Source organism: Carettochelys insculpta, chromosome 31, assembly GCF_033958435.1.
Source record: "Carettochelys insculpta isolate YL-2023 chromosome 31, ASM3395843v1, whole genome shotgun sequence".
Taxonomy (NCBI): domain Eukaryota; kingdom Metazoa; phylum Chordata; order Testudines; family Carettochelyidae; genus Carettochelys; species Carettochelys insculpta.
In genome coordinates, this window is record NC_134167.1 from 10,549,093 (window position 1) to 10,568,228 (window position 19,136).

Sequence of the window (19,136 nt, forward strand, 5' to 3'; positions counted from 1 at the left end):
TTTCACTCCTAGCTGCAGTCTTTTTGCAGAGAGTACACACAAGGGTCAGAGTTACATGCTCAGGCCAGGCCTGTTCTACAAGAAAACCCTCAGGCTGAACTCTCCACACAACAAAGGTGGCTGGCATTCATTGTAAACCATTTATGTGATCAAATTTGGCAGGCTCCATGAGAGACAGACAGTTGCTCACAAATCGCTGCATAATTTGCACAGACCGAGAGATGGCTGAACATCTGGCAAAGAATGTGACTTTTCTGTTAATAGGCGTATTCATGAATAAATGTTCTCATCATCAAAATAAATGTTATGGTAATGCATGGAGTCCCTGATCAGGAGCAAGGACTCCTGGGCAAGGACTGGGTCTACCCTCTGTACAATACCTAGCATGAGAAGAATGACAGTCAAATACATTATTCAGACAGCTGCACCCACCACCCTGGGCAGCCATGAGTTACCTTCAGGTCCCTATGGATTATAGGGGTTTTACACTGGTGTAACCTAGCTACAGCTTCACAGGTATCACAAAAGATCTGCAAGACTTCATTCTCCGTGAATCCTGTCTGCAAGCGCTGGTTCATCAGGTTCACCACCTGGCCTCCTGAAAGGAGGAAAAAGCAAAACAAATTAGAACTGCACCTACTGTTAAACATCATAACGGTCAAAGGAGCCATGTTCTCCAAAGGAGTCCAACATGCCTGGGTTTTGGACTGTGGAGTGTATGGCCTTTTGGTCACAGTCTAATCCTGAGAACTAGAAACCTCTGAGTATCAACTCCACCTTGGACTAAATCTCTCCCTGTGGCTTTTGGTGTCTCACTTCAGCATCCAACTTCACCCTCCCGCCTCATCTGTAAAATTGAGCATGTTACTTACTTACTTACTTGTCAGGAGGTGCCACATGGAAAATTTATGTTTGGAAAGTGATTAGAGAGTGAAACCAATCAAGCACTCTTTAAGATCCAAAGTTTCCACTAACTGTCCCTCCTCCCCATCTGCACTAGGAAAAATAATTGCAATATTCAAACATGTTTTTGATGAACCCATGTTCTTTTTTCATCCCTGAAGACATAAAATCCCCACCAGATGAGAGACATCAATTTTAGTTTTGCGTGAGTTAAACCTTCCAGAATGCTGTAACCTTTACAGGAATTTGATTTTCTTGCATATCCCAAAGTTTCACCTCACTTAAAAACTACTTGCTTATAAAACAAGACATAACTTTTCAAATGTCCCAGCATGCTAGTACTGAAAAACTTCTCACTTCTTCATTTTTGCCATAAAGTCCTAAAATAAATCAACGAGCATATAAATATTACACTCACATTTCAGTGTGTAGTTTATTCAGTAGTATAAATAAGTCATTGTCTGTATGAAAATTTGAGTTTGTAGCGCCTTTGCAAAGGCTTTTTTATGTAGCTAGTTGCTAAACTAGGCACGTATCTAGATTAATAGATGTGCCCCTTGGAAGGCCTCTATGTATCCAGAAGGTAACGCATACCCCAGTTGAGAACCACGGAGCTAAACATGGCTCCCCAACTTGTTTTTTGTCCATATAGAGAAGCAGGAAGAGAAACACATCGTCCCTATGGTTTGGCAAGAAATGTGTTTCAAAACCAAGATTTTTTTTTTTTGTAGTGTAGATGGGGGACTTACAGACAGAGACCCCAACACTTCCAAGAGTGACAAGTAATTTTTTTTGGTGCTCCACCTTGCATATTTGCACCTATGCTCTGAAAGTCAGGTCATGTCCAGAAGTTTTGAGTTGAGCACTTCACTCAAAAATATCACTACTTACTTGCAAAATTTTGGACAAAGGAGAAATGTCATTTAAGTCACAAGTATCAGAAGATGTTAAAAAGGTACTATCCAGCATTGGACTAAGTTCTAAACTGTTCATGCTGTGGAATAGTAACAGACAAATAGTTGTGCTAGTCTATATTCTATCAAAACAGAAAGGCAGTCCAGTAGCACTTTAAAGACTAACAAAATAATTAATTAGGTGATGAGCTTTCGTGGGACGCACCCACTTCTTCAGATCACAGCCATACCAGAATAGACTCAATATTTAAGGCACAGAGAACCAAAAATAGTAATCAAGGTTGACAAATCAGAGAGTGGGGGGCATTATAAGGACTCTTTTACGTACTTTGCTTTATCTAATTCTTGACTCCCCTCTCCCTTCTGCCCCTCTGCTCTATTTGGTCACCTTGATAACAATTTTTCTGATTTGTCAACCTTGATTACTAGTTTTCGCTCTCTGTGCCTGAAATATTGAGTCTGTTCTGATATGGCTATGATCTGAAGAAGTGGGTCTGTCCCACAAAAGCTCATCACCCAATAAATTATTTTGTTAGTCTTTAAAGTGCTGTTGGACTGCCTTTTTGTTTTGTTCATGCTGTTGTATCAGAGCAAGATTTCTGCACCTAGAGACAGAATGGCTGATGGCATAAGCTCTCTTGGCCAAGGAGGAAAGCAGGGACAGCAGGAAACCTGGATAGTTTTCTACAATTGTCTTTCAAGACATGTAGAAGCTTTTGCCACCTAAAGGAATTTGAGATAGGCACTTTCAAAACAACTGTTCTCATGATACTAGGGAGCAGCTGGAGGAAGGCCTTCTGTCCTTTCATGGCTGTGGGAAGCAAAGCCTCATCCTTCCATCTAAGCTGCATCTAACAGCAGCCTCCACCCTACTTGGAGGGGCTGAATTCCTTGGTTCTGTCAGCAGCCTTATAGCAGAATCCTCCCAGAGCTGAGCTGGTTTAGTTTCTGTGCTGCTCTGCTGGGGGTGATAACCCAACCCTTTACCTTGGCTGGGGGAGACCAGAGCTTCTGGCCCAGCAGCACAGGGCGGTGGGGAGCCTCAGAGGACAGGAAAGCAGGCATCAGTGGCTTGATGAGCACACTGGGGGGACAACCCCAGGGGGAATTCTGTGATCCAAACTGTCACACCTGGCTCTCGCCAAAGACAGAAGGAGCTAGCAGTTCTCCATACTTATTTTCATATGCAATAAAGAATTACTCATTTCTACAAGCTGGAGCAGAGTGATGCAGTGAAAGCATACTGGGTCCATAACCCAGAGGTTGATGGATTAAAACAAGTCTCTGCTAGCCGTGGGCGGCATTCTTTTTTGCTCTCATCTGTGCTGATTAAGCTTCAGTTGGAGTTGTGTGTCCAGTTCTGGGCACCACATTTCAAGAAAAAGGTGGAGAAATTGGAGCAGGTCCAGAGAAGAGCAACAAGAATGATTAAAGGTCTAGAGAACATGAGCTTTGAGGGAAGACTGAAAGAACTGGGCTTGTTTAGTTTAGAAAAGAGAAGACTTTGAGGGGACCTCATAGCAATTTACAAGTACCTAAAAGAGTGTTACAAGAAGGAGGGAGAAAAATTGTTCTCGTTGGCCTCTGAGGATAGGACAAGAAGCAATGGGCTTAAACTGCAGCAAGGGAGGTTTAGGTTGAACATTAGGAGAAACTTCCTAACTGTCCGGGTGGTTAAACATTGGAATAAGCTACCTAGGGAGGTTATGGATTCTCCATCAGTGCAAATATTTAAGAGCAGTTAGACAGACATCTACCAGGGATGGTCTAGCTGGTTCTTGGTCCTCCTGTGAGGGCAGAGGACTGGATGTGATGACCTGTCGAGGTCCCTTCCAGTTCTAATGTTCTATGATATTATTGTGGGGCAGGATTCTTGACTGGCATGGTTATAAGTTATTCACTGATGCCAAGAAAGGGTTGGGCCTGAGTCATTTACCTAAAGAGAAAGTTATGTAAGTCCCTTGAGCATTTCCAAGAGGGATACCTGCCCCAGAAAGCACCATACCGGGCTAACACTCACCTCGGCAAAAGTCCATTAGAATCAACACTTCCCACACATCACCACTGCTCACCGAGTTTATACTAGAATCAATGTATCCAACTATGTTTTTGTGTCCTGAGAGATCCCTCTGCAAGATAAAAAAAAAAAAGACATGTTCAAATCACAAAACAGTTGCATGTACAGCAGTTACGTTTTCATAAGTTGATTTGCACCGAAGAGACTTCTGAGCCTGTCTAATCCCTGTGTTAAGGGTCAGGATACCGGGCACTTTACCTACACTGTAGCTCCCTTGTCCAGCTCCCTTGGGATGGAGTGGTCCTGAATGAGGGGATTTGCTGGATGAGGAGAGGTAAGGCCCGATGCCTGGCGGTGCAAATCCTGCAGGCTCCCCCACAAGGCCGCCAGGCACCTCTCCCTGTCCAGCAGAGGTCCCTGTGGCTGTGGGACTGCTGGCCCCCAGCCAGGGAGATACCAGGGCTTCCGCCACCAGGCAGGGATCCCCACGCCTGGGGCTGCTGGTGGGATTCTGTGCACCTGCTGGCTCCCAGCCACAGGGCTGCCAGGGTTCTCCTACATCTGGTTCTGCATCTGGGGCTGATGGTGCGGCGCCACATCCCAACCATCTCCCAGCCTCAGGGCTGACAGCGTTCCCCCTAGCTGGGGTCCCATGCTACTCTCTGGTCCAGCAGCATCTATTGTCCTGCCAGACAATGGATGTTGCCGGATGACAGAGTTCGAACCTGCAGTCGTTATACAAAGGAAGTTAATCAAAACTTCAGTTTTGCGTTTATTGGATTTCAGCCCAGTGAAACTTGGGACAAGGAGTCTTGCATAACAAGTCATCCAGCTTCCTGAACAACCTGTTGTGCCTCTGTCCATAACAACAGCTTGATCCAGATTTCTGTCATCTCACTCATCAGGTGCGCAATGATGATTAACCTAGAACAAGCACTTACATCTGGGCAAGGAAGATTGAGCCAGCAACGGTGATGCATAAAACGGGCTCCATTTCCTCTTTGCCCTCCCCAGATCAAAGTGCATGCCATAAAACTTAATTTTACCATTTAAAAATGCAGCACTTTCATGTAGAACAGTTTCCTTCAAATGGCTTCGGGGGGGGCCTGCATTTAGCTACTTTTGCATCATGTTCATTTAATCTTATAAGAGATGACTCTTTCCAACACCCAGGTACGCAAACGTGCTCTGATGCAACCATCCAAGTGAGTTCTTTCCTTCAGCACAACCTCATCAGAAATAGTGACTCTTTGCATTCAGTTCTGCTTGCCTTCCCTTGCATCCATCCATCTTTACTACCCTTAGTACGGTCATGGTACACCAAGGACTAGCACAGGTGTAACTCAGGGCAGAATTTGGAGCAAGCCTGCAACTGGAGTTGTGTTAAGAAATCCATTGATGTTGTCTAAGCTAAAAGAGAACTCCATTGATACTCCCAGAGCTACAGATCTGACATGAAGCCAGGAGTCTCACACGAACAGATTCAAAAACACAGACAAGGAGCAGACCTGGTGAGTAAAGGATGACCATTCTTACAGTTGCTTTTGAGGTCTGACCACACTTGACGGTGAGATCATGCAGACGGTTTTGTTGCATAGGCAACAGAAGGAAGTGGGGGGACACACACACAATCAGCTTTTAGCTGCGCTCCCATAATATGATCTAGAGCTAAGGTAACGTCCCCAGAATGTCCTCCGTGCTACATCCACTGGTGTGATAACTCCTGAAATTCATGTTCAGACTCAGCTTTCAAATAACAAATAGTTACCACAGAGAATGCACACTGGGTACTGTTGCAGATAAAGAATCCCAGCATAAATATCCTTCCTCCAAAGGCTGCACCTAATTTGAATTCACAATGGGATAAGACTCCAACTTTTGGGGAAAGCTGATAAGTTCACATCAGGGTTAAGAGGCCCATATGAGAGGGCCCTGGAAATAGCCTCACCTGGCACACAGGAACGCCCCTACATAATGCAAATAAATAAATGAATAACCAGCAACCCTATTGAAATTATATCTGCCATTAGCCTACAATATGCCCAATTACTTTTAATATTGCAGACTTCTGTTCAAGGCTGTTACAGGCAGTTACGCTTATAACAGCTACTCAGCAGATATGTTTTTACTAGCCACTCACATAGCCATATCTGTACCGATACCAACCTGAAGGTCAGAGACTGCTGGGAATCAGCTTCATCTCTGCTTGGATGTCTTCCAGTCCAATACTGAGCAAGTTCAACTCTGCTAAGCTCAGTATCGCTATCTGACAGGCTTAAAAAAATTATTAGTCAAGTTCCGCCCAATCAGACTGACTTAAGAAAAAAATCCACAAGATTTTAGAAATATTATTTTCGGCATTCTTTTTATTTGCTCTCTGGATTTTAAAATTTTAGGATTCACATCTGTTCTTCAGCAGCCACAAGGGATAGAAACTTGCACTAAAAAAACAAAAGCTGAGATTCTCCATCACATGACAGCTTTAAATTTTCTAATATTTGTAAAATGGAGGACGACAACTATTGCAAGACTTGTGATAAAACGATGAGAGCCTGGAGAACATTGGTGGATCACTGCCCCAGATGACAAGCCTTTCCATTAACACTTCAAGGATCCCTGAACAGCACGACTTACCATGATCTGTATCTCTCTTTTGCAGACTTGAAGATCATGCTCATTGTTCACATACATTCGTTTCAGGGCGCATTTCATCCCATTATTAGTCCTCACCAGAAACACGATAGCAAATCCACCTGTAAGAGACATGAAACATCTCACTCAGGAACGGAGATACCCCTTGATCCTTGCTCCCAAGCCTTGTCCCTGGGCTTCTGGCTGTTTACACTGCCTCAGTGATGTAAGCTCAATAGAGAGAGTATTCGCTGTGGTGTGAGGAGCGCTGCTGACAGGATCTTTGATCAGCCCAGCACGGCAATCTGTATCTCTACCTATATGGTTATTTGGGGGAAATAAAGAACCTGAAGGGGCAAATTTTCAGTTAGCAAAATCAAAGTCAAGAATATATCAACAATAACAAGAATTTACATGAGTTATTTGGCATGCCACTGGTCTTTTACTGAACCATCAGCTCCCATTATGGAAAGAAAGTCGGGAATATTAACAGCAGCCTTGCCTGATACAAAAGGAGAACCACAAAATATCCACAGCCTTTACTAAAGGCCTCAAGCGGAGCTCATTCACAGCTTCTGAGGCACTTTTGCAAATTGCATTTGAAGCCCAGTTCCTGCAGCATCAAACACAAAGCCGCCTCCTGCGCATCATTTGATGGTATGGCTTTAAAAAGCATCCCACAATTCATTTTGTGGTCATGACAGTTAGCGAAGTCACGAACCCTATGCCACACATGGCAGGCTTACGAGGAAAACCTTTCGTCTTTAGAGCCTGTGCTGAGGAATCAAAAGGCCAGTGCTTCTTACTTGGGATGCTGGACAAGAACAGGAACACTAAGAGGATTCTGTCATCAAAACACGGAGCCTGGCTTTTAGGAATGAAAATAAATGTGGACAGCCTATTGCAGAAATGATACATAACGACAAAAAGGGAACACAGCAGCATACTCCAAATGACAGCTTAACAGCAAAGTGTGGACACTTATGTCTCAATTATGTCTTCATTTATCAGAGCTACTACTCAATATATTCTTGACTTGGTAACCAGTGTTCCTTCTAATTTTGCCCATCCATGGGATAGAATAAATTTTGTTTCGCACACCCAAGTGTGTGCACATGTGCACCACCAACAGGGACACATGCTGCCAGCAGAGGGTGCTCTACTAATGAGCTGGGAGGCATCTGAATCGCTGCTGGGTGGCCACCCAAGAGCACGGCTTATAGGGAACATTGTCTGTAATTGAGTATCTCCTTTAGCCCACCCCAGGAGTTCGGGCTCCAATGTGCTGTGGTCTGTAATTAATACGGAAGAAACCATCCATGTCCCAAAGACCTAAACACGGAAAGGGTAGGACAAAGAGAGGAAAGGTTGTATAATGGCTGAAGCACTAGTCTGGGGTTCTGACACCTGGTGTGATCTTGGTGAAGTCTCACTGTATCTTAAATTCCCATCTGTCAAAGGGGATAATAGTAACTTTCCTCCCGATGGGGCCCAGTGAGGTGCATGGGCCTGGGTCCGCAGATAGTATTTATTAACAACCCCATTTATAAGAGCCCTATGTGGATATGTATGCAGTTGGACATTTTGTATCTGCAAAAATGAGCTCCAGATATCTACATCCAACATCTGTGGATGCGGCACCCCTGAGATATAAAGCAGATATCCACCAAATTGCAGGGCTCTACCCATTTTACAGAATGGGAAAGGCACTAAGGGTACGTCTGTACAGTAAAGAAAAACCTCCCACTCGTGGGGCTGTTTCATGGCTGTGGACTTCTGGGACCCTTCCATGCTGTGGAGTCCTAAAGTCTGGGCTTTAGTGGAAGCCCAGACAGCTACACAGAATGGAACAGCCCTGTGGCCTGAGCCATGCCAGCTTAAGCGGGCTGACACAGGACAGCCATGCACGTCTAGTTGTTGTGTAGAACGGGATGGGCGAGATACAGCCCAAGGGCTGGATTTAGCCTGCCAAGACTTTTCATGCAGCCTGACCCAGCATACAAAGCAGTGCCACTCAAAGCCGCTAGCTGCTCTCTCTGGCTGTGCTGTGGGGGAAGGCGAAGAGGCTTCGCACACTGCCACTAAAATCTCTCAGCTCCCATTGGCCAGTTTTTGATCAATTGAAGTTGAGAGATTTTGCTGGGGGTGGAGGCAGCCCTCAGTGCACCCCAGCAGCACAGAGTGCTCTTGGAATAGTGTAAGGCTGCTAGCAAGCCTGGGAGTGCTGCTGGCTGGACACTGCTTTGGTGAGCACATCCTGGGCAGAGCCTGTCACTGGTACACCACCCCACACGTACACCTCAACTCCCCTCCGGATGCTACACCCCTCCTCCAGGCCAGAATCATCTCCTGCACCCATATACCCTCCCAGACTCTGCACCCCAAGCCTCTGGCCCAGGTCAATCCCCAACATCACCCAAACTCCCTCTCACACCCCACACCTTCTCCTGCACCCCATGCCTCTGCCCCGAGCTCCATTCTGCATCCAACATCCATTCCAGACCCCACATCCCCCATAGAAAAGCACAGCTCTTGTCCACTTATCAAAAATTGCCCAACCCTGTTGCAGACCAGCTCAGACAAAAGAACAAGGCAGCCAAGTGCTACTTAACTTCAGGCATGTAAGCTTCTATTTAAAGGATTGGTTGGGTCAGAGCCAATGTTACAGCTAAATTTTTCCATCCATGTGTAGAATAAATTTTGTTCTGTGCACTGAGGCAAGTGTAGATGTGCACCACCAATAGAAATGCATGCTGCTGGCTGGGGACCTCTGCTAGTCAGCTGGGCAACACCTAACTCTCTCCTAGGCAGCTGTCCAAGCTGTCAGCTTACATGGAATGCTGGTCAAAGCCTATATCACCTGTCCTGAATCAAGAACTCAAAAGGCAGAACCCAAGAGCTAAATTCAGACCCCTTTGATCCCCAACCAATGCCTCAAGCACAGAACCTGCAATCAAGATTGCTGGCCCACAGAAATTTCATTTACAAAAAGACAAAATGGGAAAAATTTATGGACAGAATTTTTTTAAGGACATAATTTTTATTTATTTAGATGACATAAATGGCCAAAATTGAAAAGTAATCATAGTCATTCATACATCACAAGAGCAATATACTATTTAACTCACCTTTCATTTAGTCAGTCATGTTGCCAATGTGCTGACTAACTCGGCAGGATAACGTAGATGGCAACATCACATGATTTATGTTACATCACCTCAACCACTGAAGTGAACAAACAACTTAAAATCTCCAATTTCCACTGCTCCACAGCAAAATGGCTGACATAGCACAGAAGAAACTTAATTGCTATAGAATAATTGCTGTTTTTTGAAATTTTATTACACTTTTACAAAATTTATGGACGCCTACTTTTTTATTTTTTAAATGGACTTGACGGACATGTCCAATATCGGCTAATTTTTTATGGACTGTCCATAAAATTTACTGATGGTTGGCAACTCTGACTGCTATATTGATAATGAATTACTTCTAATACATCAACCAGTAAGAAAGGACATATTCATAGCTTTCACTTTTGCGAGTTCTAGGGGTTCAGGGCTTACGGCTGGGAGAAGGCAGGCAGGACTTTTCATACCACCTCACCAAGTAACTGGGCGTGGTGAGAACAGAATGTGTATTAACATTAAACACACACATTCTTGGACACAGAACAGCCTTATGTTGTAAATTCTGAATCCATTAGTGAAAACAAAGCCACAGTAACATGGAGGAAAGTAAAAATATTTTGCAGGGTGGTCAATTCAAGAGCAAAATTAAAATTTCTTCTACTCTAATGGGGGGCGGCTGGTGAGGAAGCCAAATAATCCTCACGGCAAGCCCAATTAATGAATCCAGAGAAGAACTTCATCACTTCTTTGTGTTTGCACACCTCCTACGGCAATGAGGACCTTGTTCATAACAAGAGCTTCTCGGAGCTATGGTAATAAAAACAACCAACAACCAACACTACATGTGGTCACCTCAGATCACAAAAAGATATCTCAACACTGAAAAAGGGCAAAAACTAAAAAAAAAAAGATGAGAGGTTTGGAGTGGCTGCCCTATGAGACAAGATTAATAAGACTGACTTTTTATCTTGGAAAAAAAAAAAAAAAAAAGAGACAACTAAGGGGGGATATGACAGAGATCTATACAGCCAGGGCAAGTCTGGAAAAAGCGAATTAAGAGAGTTATTTATAGTTTTTGATAACACAAGGACTATGGTCATCAAATGAAATTAAATAGGTAACAGATTTAAAAACAAAGAATAGAAAGTATTTCTTCACATAAATACACAGTCAACCTGTGGAACTTCTTGGCAGAGGTTGTTGAAGTCCAAGACTCCAAGAGGTTTTAAAAAAAAAAAATTGATAAGATCATGGAGGATAGGTGTATTAATGGCTATTAGCCAGGGACAGGCAAGAATGCTGTCCCTAGCCTCTGTTTGCCAGAAGCTGGGAAGTGGGTGACAGGGGAGAGATGGCTTGATCCTGTTCTATTCATTCACTCTGGGGCACCTGACATTGGCCACTGTTGGAAGACAGGATCCTGGGCTAGATGCTGCAGCAAATATGCTGACTTCAGCTATGTTATTTGCATTACTGAAGTAGATCTATGGCAGGTGAATGGCACAGACAATGCGTTAGAGGTGTTTTCAGCAACATGTACTGCCTTATTGATAACCTAGTGAGCTAAGCGCATCCAAGAGCCTCTCTCTACAAATGCTTCATGGATGACCTTTCATGAACACAAATCAGTGCTTCTGTGACCTCTTCTGCCAAGATGCTACAGGGGGAGCAATCAGGAATGCATGTGGCTAAGAAAAAAAGAGTCAAGTTCATTTTGTGAAATGGAATTAGGTTCCACAGCAGCAGCAAAGAAATCTTGATACTTACTGGGGAAGCCAGTCATGGAAATTCATTCCTAGGTCACCTCAGACAGCTCTTTTAAACAAACGCTAGAATGGAAGCAAGGCTATATTGCTTTTTGCTCTGATGTTGTGGACATTTTAAGCACTAAACGCATGAAATCACTTATCTTTGACTTATCCCCCCCACCCCTCCCCATTCCCAAGACCTTACCAGAATAATGAAGTCTAGCTAAGGAAATTTTACTTCCCCGTCAAAGAAACAGTTACTGTTTCTACACTACAGTTAGTTACCCATGTGCATGGAATTTTTAAGGCTGAGAAGCCAACCGGCTACACTTACAAAAGCAACAAAATCTGAACCTTTTCCAAATCCAGAGTCAGGATTTCGTCTGCAAAGAGGAGGGGGAGGAAAAGCAAGACAGAGAGCAGGTGGAATGAGCCCAACACAGTTCTGTAGCAAGCAGTCGAATGGATTCTGCCAATTTACATATTTAGCAGCAAGCATCTCTCTTTACAGGGCTTTCAAAAGGTTTACAAGCACAAAGGAAGAAGACAGAACACTTAACTCCAGCAGACTCTTTGTGAAATATTCATCTTTGCCTGAGATCACTGACAAACCTTATCTGTGAAGTTAACTGCAGATACAGTAGTTGGGGAAGGCAATGAAAAATTAAGCGGCTTTCATACCACACAAGATTTCCAACAGGGACTGGCACTGGATGTCTCAGAGTTAGACCTAGAATATTTGTGTATAGGTAATAAATCACACATTGGTGCAGGTTTTTTCCCATATTAATGTTGCATAAAGATACACCAAACACCTGGAGAGCAAAACTTAGCATTAAATTACTTGCCTTTAACAGGCTTACAACAAACAGTATTGTGGGTGGTTTCCAAATTGAACGGACACCTAGTCCAACCAAGAGGGCCACAGTAGAGTCCACTGAAACTGGTACTAACCATGGCATTCCTTTCACTATCTGAATCGGAATTATATCCTTGACCAACATATGCAAGCATCAGGACCAAAGATGGCAAATGTAGGTTGCCTGAAGGAAGCCAGGCTGGCCTTTGCATTGTCAGGGACAGAACTAAACAGGCGACAGCCCGTTTTCTGTATGTTACCTCCCTCCAAAGGGGTCAGGAAGAGGCCATCAAAGGCTATCATGGCAAGGACTCAAGGTGAAGTTTCCAACTACCGCGACATTGTGAAAGAAAACGTTAAAGTAGGACGTGATCCCAAGGTGGAGTATACCCTGCAGAAGCTGTTCCATTCCAACGCCAGTATGTTCATAACAAGTACTTAGGGCCGGGAGCACCTCAGTTTTTTTGAGTACACAAGTTGACACGTAAAAATGAAGCCCCTTTACAGGCTTAAGTTGAGCATACAGAGTCATGTGGAAAAAATCTTGGACCAACGGAGGAGCCATCGTTGTTCTATTCTAACCAAGTAGTCTTTCCTGCTGTACCATCTCGAAGAACTGGCTTGAGTATAGCTCCATATATTATTAACATGCATATCTCATAAAACCGGAAGAAATCTCAAAAGGTTATCGAGTCCAGTTGCACACACTCTTGGCAGGACCAAGCATTTCAACAGTTTTGTTTTTTTCCCCCCAGACCCTTAAGTGGCCTCCTCAAGGACTGAGCTCACATCCCTGGGTTTACAAGGACAATGCTCAAACCACTGAGCTATCTTGACCATTCCAGCTTCATTTCCACACATGCCATTGTCAAAGCAAGCAAGAGTTACAATCCTACTGAACTAGTTCTTTCAAGTGTCTCTCCCCATATGCTCAAAATTTCCCCTTTACATTGAAAGCACCTTTAAAAATCACTTTGGGCTTTCTTTAAATAAAATTTCCCCTCAAAATAGTTTGGAAAGAATTCTTCACCAGCTTTAGTCTGATCTTTAGTTTTAAAATTTCAAGCACAGAAAAAAAAAAAAAAAGAGACAGTACAACTCTCCCAGTGGCATTTGATCCATCACCAAAACAACGTGGAATTGTTAAGAGTTTGATTCAGACAAGCAAACCATCACTCCAATGAACATGTATTCAAACCCACCCCAGAAAACTGAGTTCTCTTCCCACAACTCGTCCAGCAAGCCCTGTTAGTCAGCAGGATACTATATCCCCATTGATAATACTTCATGTCACAGTTCAGCAATTTCTTTTGGTAGAAAGATGGGGCTGTAACAGCAGCAGAACATACATAAATATATCTTCTCTATGATTGTCTTCTCGCTCTAGAGCATTGATGATTTTGTTCAAAGGGAGTGGAACCTCCCCTCCCCCAAAAAAGACTAGCTACTAATTCATGGCTTCGGGCATACCCTTCAGAGGCAGATGTGCTCCCCTTAATAAAGCAATTATTCCTGCATGTTCCCATGGTTGCTAGAATTTATATATTTTTGCAGCAGGCGACCAAGCCAACACGCAAAGAAAAGCAGCCTGTGCCAGGGAGACTCTTAATTAAACTGACTCCAGTAATTCAAGGGTAGCAGACAATGAGAATCTAGAATAAATTAGAGTTAATTCCTGACCAGCAACATAAAAAACTTGGCACTTTAGGGCTTGATGTATGTCACACACTGGAGTGCCTGCTGCATGGAGTGAGGGAGTTGGAGTCTGTATGGTGAAATTGGCACATTCTCCCTAACCTGTGCTCAGGAAGGCAGACTATTTTGTTTGAAAAATCAACATTAATGCTTTTTACATGCCACCTGGAGGATGTGACCACTATTGTCATGAGAAGATGCTGGAGATGGATAGGAAATGCGATGGGAAGGGAGGCAGACGCCTGAGGGATGATGGAAACGTGGGAGGCCCAAGATAACATGGCGGTAGACTGTTGTAGTTCATTGTCTCCCTGTCTGCCTCAACTGGGACACACTGGAGAAAATGGCCAAAGACAAACAGAAGTGGAGGACCTTTGTTGCTGCCCTACACTCCAGCAGGCATAACAGGCTTTAACCAACCACCAGCACAACTTAGCAACAGTTGTTGCACCTTTTCCTCCATCATCTTCAACTGACAGGACTGAAAATTTAAGCATTTCAAAAGAAGTCAGGATATTTGCCAACAAAATAAGTTATCAGGAGAATGATTTGCTATTTGTAACAGTGGCATGCTTCTCTCAACAGGAAAGGAGTTCTTATTTCACCACAGTGCAAATCAATCTTAAAAACACAATAAGAAATACTGGAATTAACTATACTTGCTACCAGACAAGGAACATGAGATGGCCAGAGTCCATTTAGAAGGGGTTAATGAATATTGAGGCCGGAAGGGTCATCACATCACATCACATCACATGGGCCAACCTCCTGGACAACGCAGGCCAGAACAACCAATTTCCCCATTATTGAGTCGAATTTGTGTTTGACAAGAAGCATATTTTGCAGAAATCCATCTGGAGACCCCGCCACAGCTGTGGGTAGTTTACTCCAACCTTAAATCACCCTCATGGTTTCAAATTTTAATTTGGCTGTCTTTACTCCTTAGGCTTTTGTTTTTGTTACATCTTTCTCACTAGATTAGAAAGCCTTTAACTACCTAACATTTTCTCCTCGGGAAGGAGTTTATATGCTGTAATCTCAATCTTTTGGATAAGACAAACACATACTGAGCTTCAAAGTTGACCTGCTGTTGTAAGGTATTTGTTTCCAGACCAGGTTTCAAGGTTGTTTCCACCTGCAATGTGCATGTAGAAGAGACTTAACCAAGTGAAGTTTACTATGAAGCTTGACTGGAGGCCAAGAACACAGATCTAGAGCTCAAGGGCAGCATTACTTGGCATTACCACTAGCAGATCAGGAATGCAAAACACACAGAAAGGAGGCAGCAAAGGTGAGAACCAGAGCACCAAGATTAGGTGACATAAAGGGACGTGACAGCTGCTGTCCCCAGAAAACCAGGAAGCTCCAGGACAAAGTCATCCCATGGGAGTGAAAGGCTACTTGGACCAAGACAGATGACATGGAATCCCCATCAGTGAAGGTTTTTAAGAAGAGATTGGACACACACCTGTTGGGGACAATAGGTTTACTATGTCTTAACTCGCCACGAGGGCGGGTGGGGCTGGAGTTATAACTAAGGTCCCTTGCAGCCCTACACTTCTAGGATTCTAAGACATGGACAAATTCCCTGGATACCTAGGTCCTCATTTTCACAAATGCTGAGCAACCATGACTGTAGTCAACATGAATTATAGACCATCAGAGTCAGATTGAGTGTAAACCAGGCCCCTTCTCTCTGGTGAGGCTGATGCTTGGTGTTTCCCTTCTATAATGGACACTAAGCAGGAGACTATTTTTTAAAGCAGGCTATTGGCACAGAGCAGTAGTTTGCTGGGAGATCTGTCAGATGGGCGAGCAAAGCTTCACTCTCCAAGCTACGCTCATCACAAGAAGGTGATGCAGAGACCATGGGCTTGTCTACACACTGGAGAAGTTACTGCACTGTAACTTGCTTGCTCAAGGGTGTGAGAAGCACACACACACACTGAGCACAGCAGATTACAGTGCTGCGAAGTGTCAGTGTTGACAGGCTCCCCATGCTGCCAGCAATTCCCTTTGTGGTGGTGGTTTACCTACACCTTTAGGAGAGCTCTCCCCCAGTGCTGGTGCCACGACCACACTGCCATGCTAAAGTGCAGCTGTGGTTTAATCAGAAGCCGTTAGGATATCCTGCAGTACCTTGGTCTATGTCTACACTAGACATAGTAAGTTGATTGCAGATACACTATTCTAGCTACAGCAATGGCATAGCTAGCATCACCATATTTGCGCTTGGCTTACTTAGCCATCCCTGCTGAGGAAGGTTGATGGGAGACTCACATCAAACTCCCTTATTCCTTGCATGAAAACTGTGACCCGAGAGGTCCATTTTGCACATCCCTACAATTGTGCAAGATCAACCCTAAGAGAGTCAATCTTCCAGGCTAACGTAGACATAGCCTTGGTTTTCAACAAAAGCCTTCCTTTCTAACTAGAAACTCCTAGTATGGCCCTGTGTGGCTGAAATCAGTGTCAGATGTGTATATTTAAGACTGACCATCAGAAGACACAGCCTCATATTATATCTTCTATTTTGTGCAGAGGCACTGATTTGGAGGTCTATTCTGCTACTCAGCATCTCACAAATATCTGTTAATTGTTGGCTACAAAACAAACACCAATTTTCCTCACTCGGTCACTTTCAGTAACTACTTACTAGGAAGCATAGGTCTTGGGGCAGGGGGCAGAGATACTATTTGCACAAATCTGTGTTTCAAAAAAACAAACCAGGGAAAAAGAATACTGGAATGACCTCATTTTAAGGTTAGGAGCTCACGTGCACAAACTAGCAAATGTACGTAAAAACAATGAGACGTCCTATGGCACCTCATAGGCTAACAAATTTTTTGAAGAACAAGCTTTCATGGGCAAAGACCCACTTCATCAGATGGATGTCAAATGTATGCTGTGTATGGTCTACACACATTTATCAGCTACCGTAGAATAATCCAGTTTAATAGTAAAAGTAGTTCTTGAAGGACTTATTTTTGTCATGAACAACACACAGTCCTGTGGTACATTAGAGACTAACACATATTAAGTTTGAGCCTTTATGGGTAAAACCCACTTCATCAGATGGGTGGCAACATAAATCAGCAGGGGAACACTTTAACCTCCCTGGACATTCAATAATGAATTTAAAAGTAGCCCTTCTTCCACAAAAGAATTTTATCACCCGATTGCAGAGGGACACAGCTGAACTGGAATTCATTTACAAATCTGACAGCATTAACTTAGCCTTAAAGAAAGACCTTAACTGGGTATCGCATTACAAGGGTCATTTGCCTGCCTTTGATATTTACACTTCTAAATCATACACTATAAATGAAACACATCCAGCTTAATTTGCTTCAGATTAACTCGTCCTGCTAATGACGAGTAAGTTTTTTGTGTGATGCTATATATACACTCTAGATTCTGTTATTTCCAGTGGTATTCTGCCCACAAAAGCACATAAGCGAATAAATATGTTTGTCCTTAACGTGCCACAGACTGCTTGCTATTTCTGAAGTTGCAGACTAACATGGCTGTCCTGCTGAGCATTTTGTCGTGGTTAATGTTGGCTTTTCAGTAAATACCCGATACAAAACCCAGGGAACATTTTTCAGAAAGGTACTAAAGACAGTAAAAAGTGGCAAAATGGATTGCTTAATCGTGGCAGCTTTCAACTGCATTGAGTGATGCTGTTACACAGAACGGGCTGAGGAAGTGAGCCTGGACAGCAGCCAGTGCAGCCTTAGTAAGACATACCCAGTAGACTTTGTGGAACACTGCTCCAGCAGCATTACTCAGCAGATTTAGAATAGGATGGCCTCATTTCCCAGAGGGTGCTGAGTACACACTGATTTCCATGGGAGTTGTGGGTGTTTGGGGCACTGAGGATCAGGCTGCTGATAGTACAGCCTGTAGAGCCCAAACACAGTATCCTTTTGATATGATTTCCTCTCCAAATGCAAACGGATGGACGACTATGTCTGCCTGCCTGTCTGTGCAAGTTTCTTCATGAGGTTGATGGATTTCCACTCAATATGGCTAAATAGTGTGCCTTGCATAGGGACAAGTATCAAAGGGGTAGCCACCAACACAGCTGATATAAAAAGAGTGTGACTACCTAGGACTGCATGGCTACCATGCACTGCTGTCACTCAACTTCCCTGCAACAGGGAGTATGGGACACAACCATCCAGCACTTTAACAGTAAGGAGATGGAGGATTTTGAAAGGGACACAAACAATTTTACTGTTTCATGGCTTAAGCCAACTAAGGGTCAGGAAGGATGTTTTCCTGAGGGCAGATGACCCCTTAGCCATCACTTACAGTATTTCTTTCTCCTTCCCAAACAGTTAGTGCTGGCCAACTAGTTTTAATTCAGCATAGTACATTCTTTACTCCAGATTCTCCTGCTTCAGAAATCCAGATTTCTAATATCTGAACTAAAGGCGGCTCCCCATGAGGGAGCAATACATGGCCATGACACACACATAGGCAATACATGGCCTATGACACACAGTTGAGTAGGTACACATGTTCATGACACTATTGAGCTGTGGTATCTTTACTGCATTGTTAGTGTCTCAAGTTTAGACAAGAGCTAAATGAGCTTCAGTAAGTGCCTTCAGATCCTTTACTTGCAGGTTTGGATCTCAGACCAGGTAGCTTGGGACACTGGACTTTCAAAAGGTTAATTCTGTATGTGCTCAAGAAAATGGTGTTGTTCTGCAATGGAAAAATTCACTTCACAAAACTGAATGTTAATATAACATTACTATAGTCTGTGACCTAACCAATCAAATGGGCTGTGTAGGTAAAATAAAATGCTATAAGGCACAAAGTCATCAGCAGAATATTTGGGCCTAATCCACTCCTTCCATTTGCTTTTTAAATTGTGCATTCTGAACAGCTGACATTTGCTAAATCTACTTTGCTTACATTTGCCCTGATTTCAGTGTACAATACTTTTGCCCCTTGCGAGACACAACCCTTCTGGCATTAATATTTGGCCGGGGGGGGGGGGGGGGGTAGCTTCATTTTAGCATGACAGCCAAGATTTTGCCATTAGTGCTTTTCAGCCAATACACTTTAAACGTTATGCCTCACAGAACCCTAGGACAGTGAACTAATCCCCAGTTGACTGATGGGGGAAGCAGGCCAATGTAAGTTAAGTGATTTGCCCAAGGTCATGTGAGGAGTCAGCGGCAGAACAAGAACCCCTCCAGATTCCTCAGCACCAGTAATCAT

At 43.6% G+C, this 19,136-nt stretch overlaps 1 protein-coding gene across 17 annotated transcripts in view; it reads right to left on the reverse strand.

The window, feature by feature from the left end:
* Window positions 1–19,136, reverse strand: part of AAK1 (AP2 associated kinase 1) — a 107,451-nt gene that overhangs the window by 64,787 nt on the left and 23,528 nt on the right. For all 17 annotated transcript variants that reach the window (XR_012642995.1, XM_074982037.1, XM_074982048.1 and 14 more), the window contains 3 exons: window positions 6,469–6,587; window positions 3,838–3,946; window positions 456–598 (listed from right to left, as the gene is read on the reverse strand). Coding sequence is in view for 16 of the 17 variants with exons in the window: in XM_074982037.1 (XP_074838138.1) it covers window positions 456–598; window positions 3,838–3,946; window positions 6,469–6,587 (371 nt within the window). In the remaining variant the exon portion in view is untranslated. The remainder of the gene's footprint in view (window positions 1–455; window positions 599–3,837; window positions 3,947–6,468; window positions 6,588–19,136) is intronic.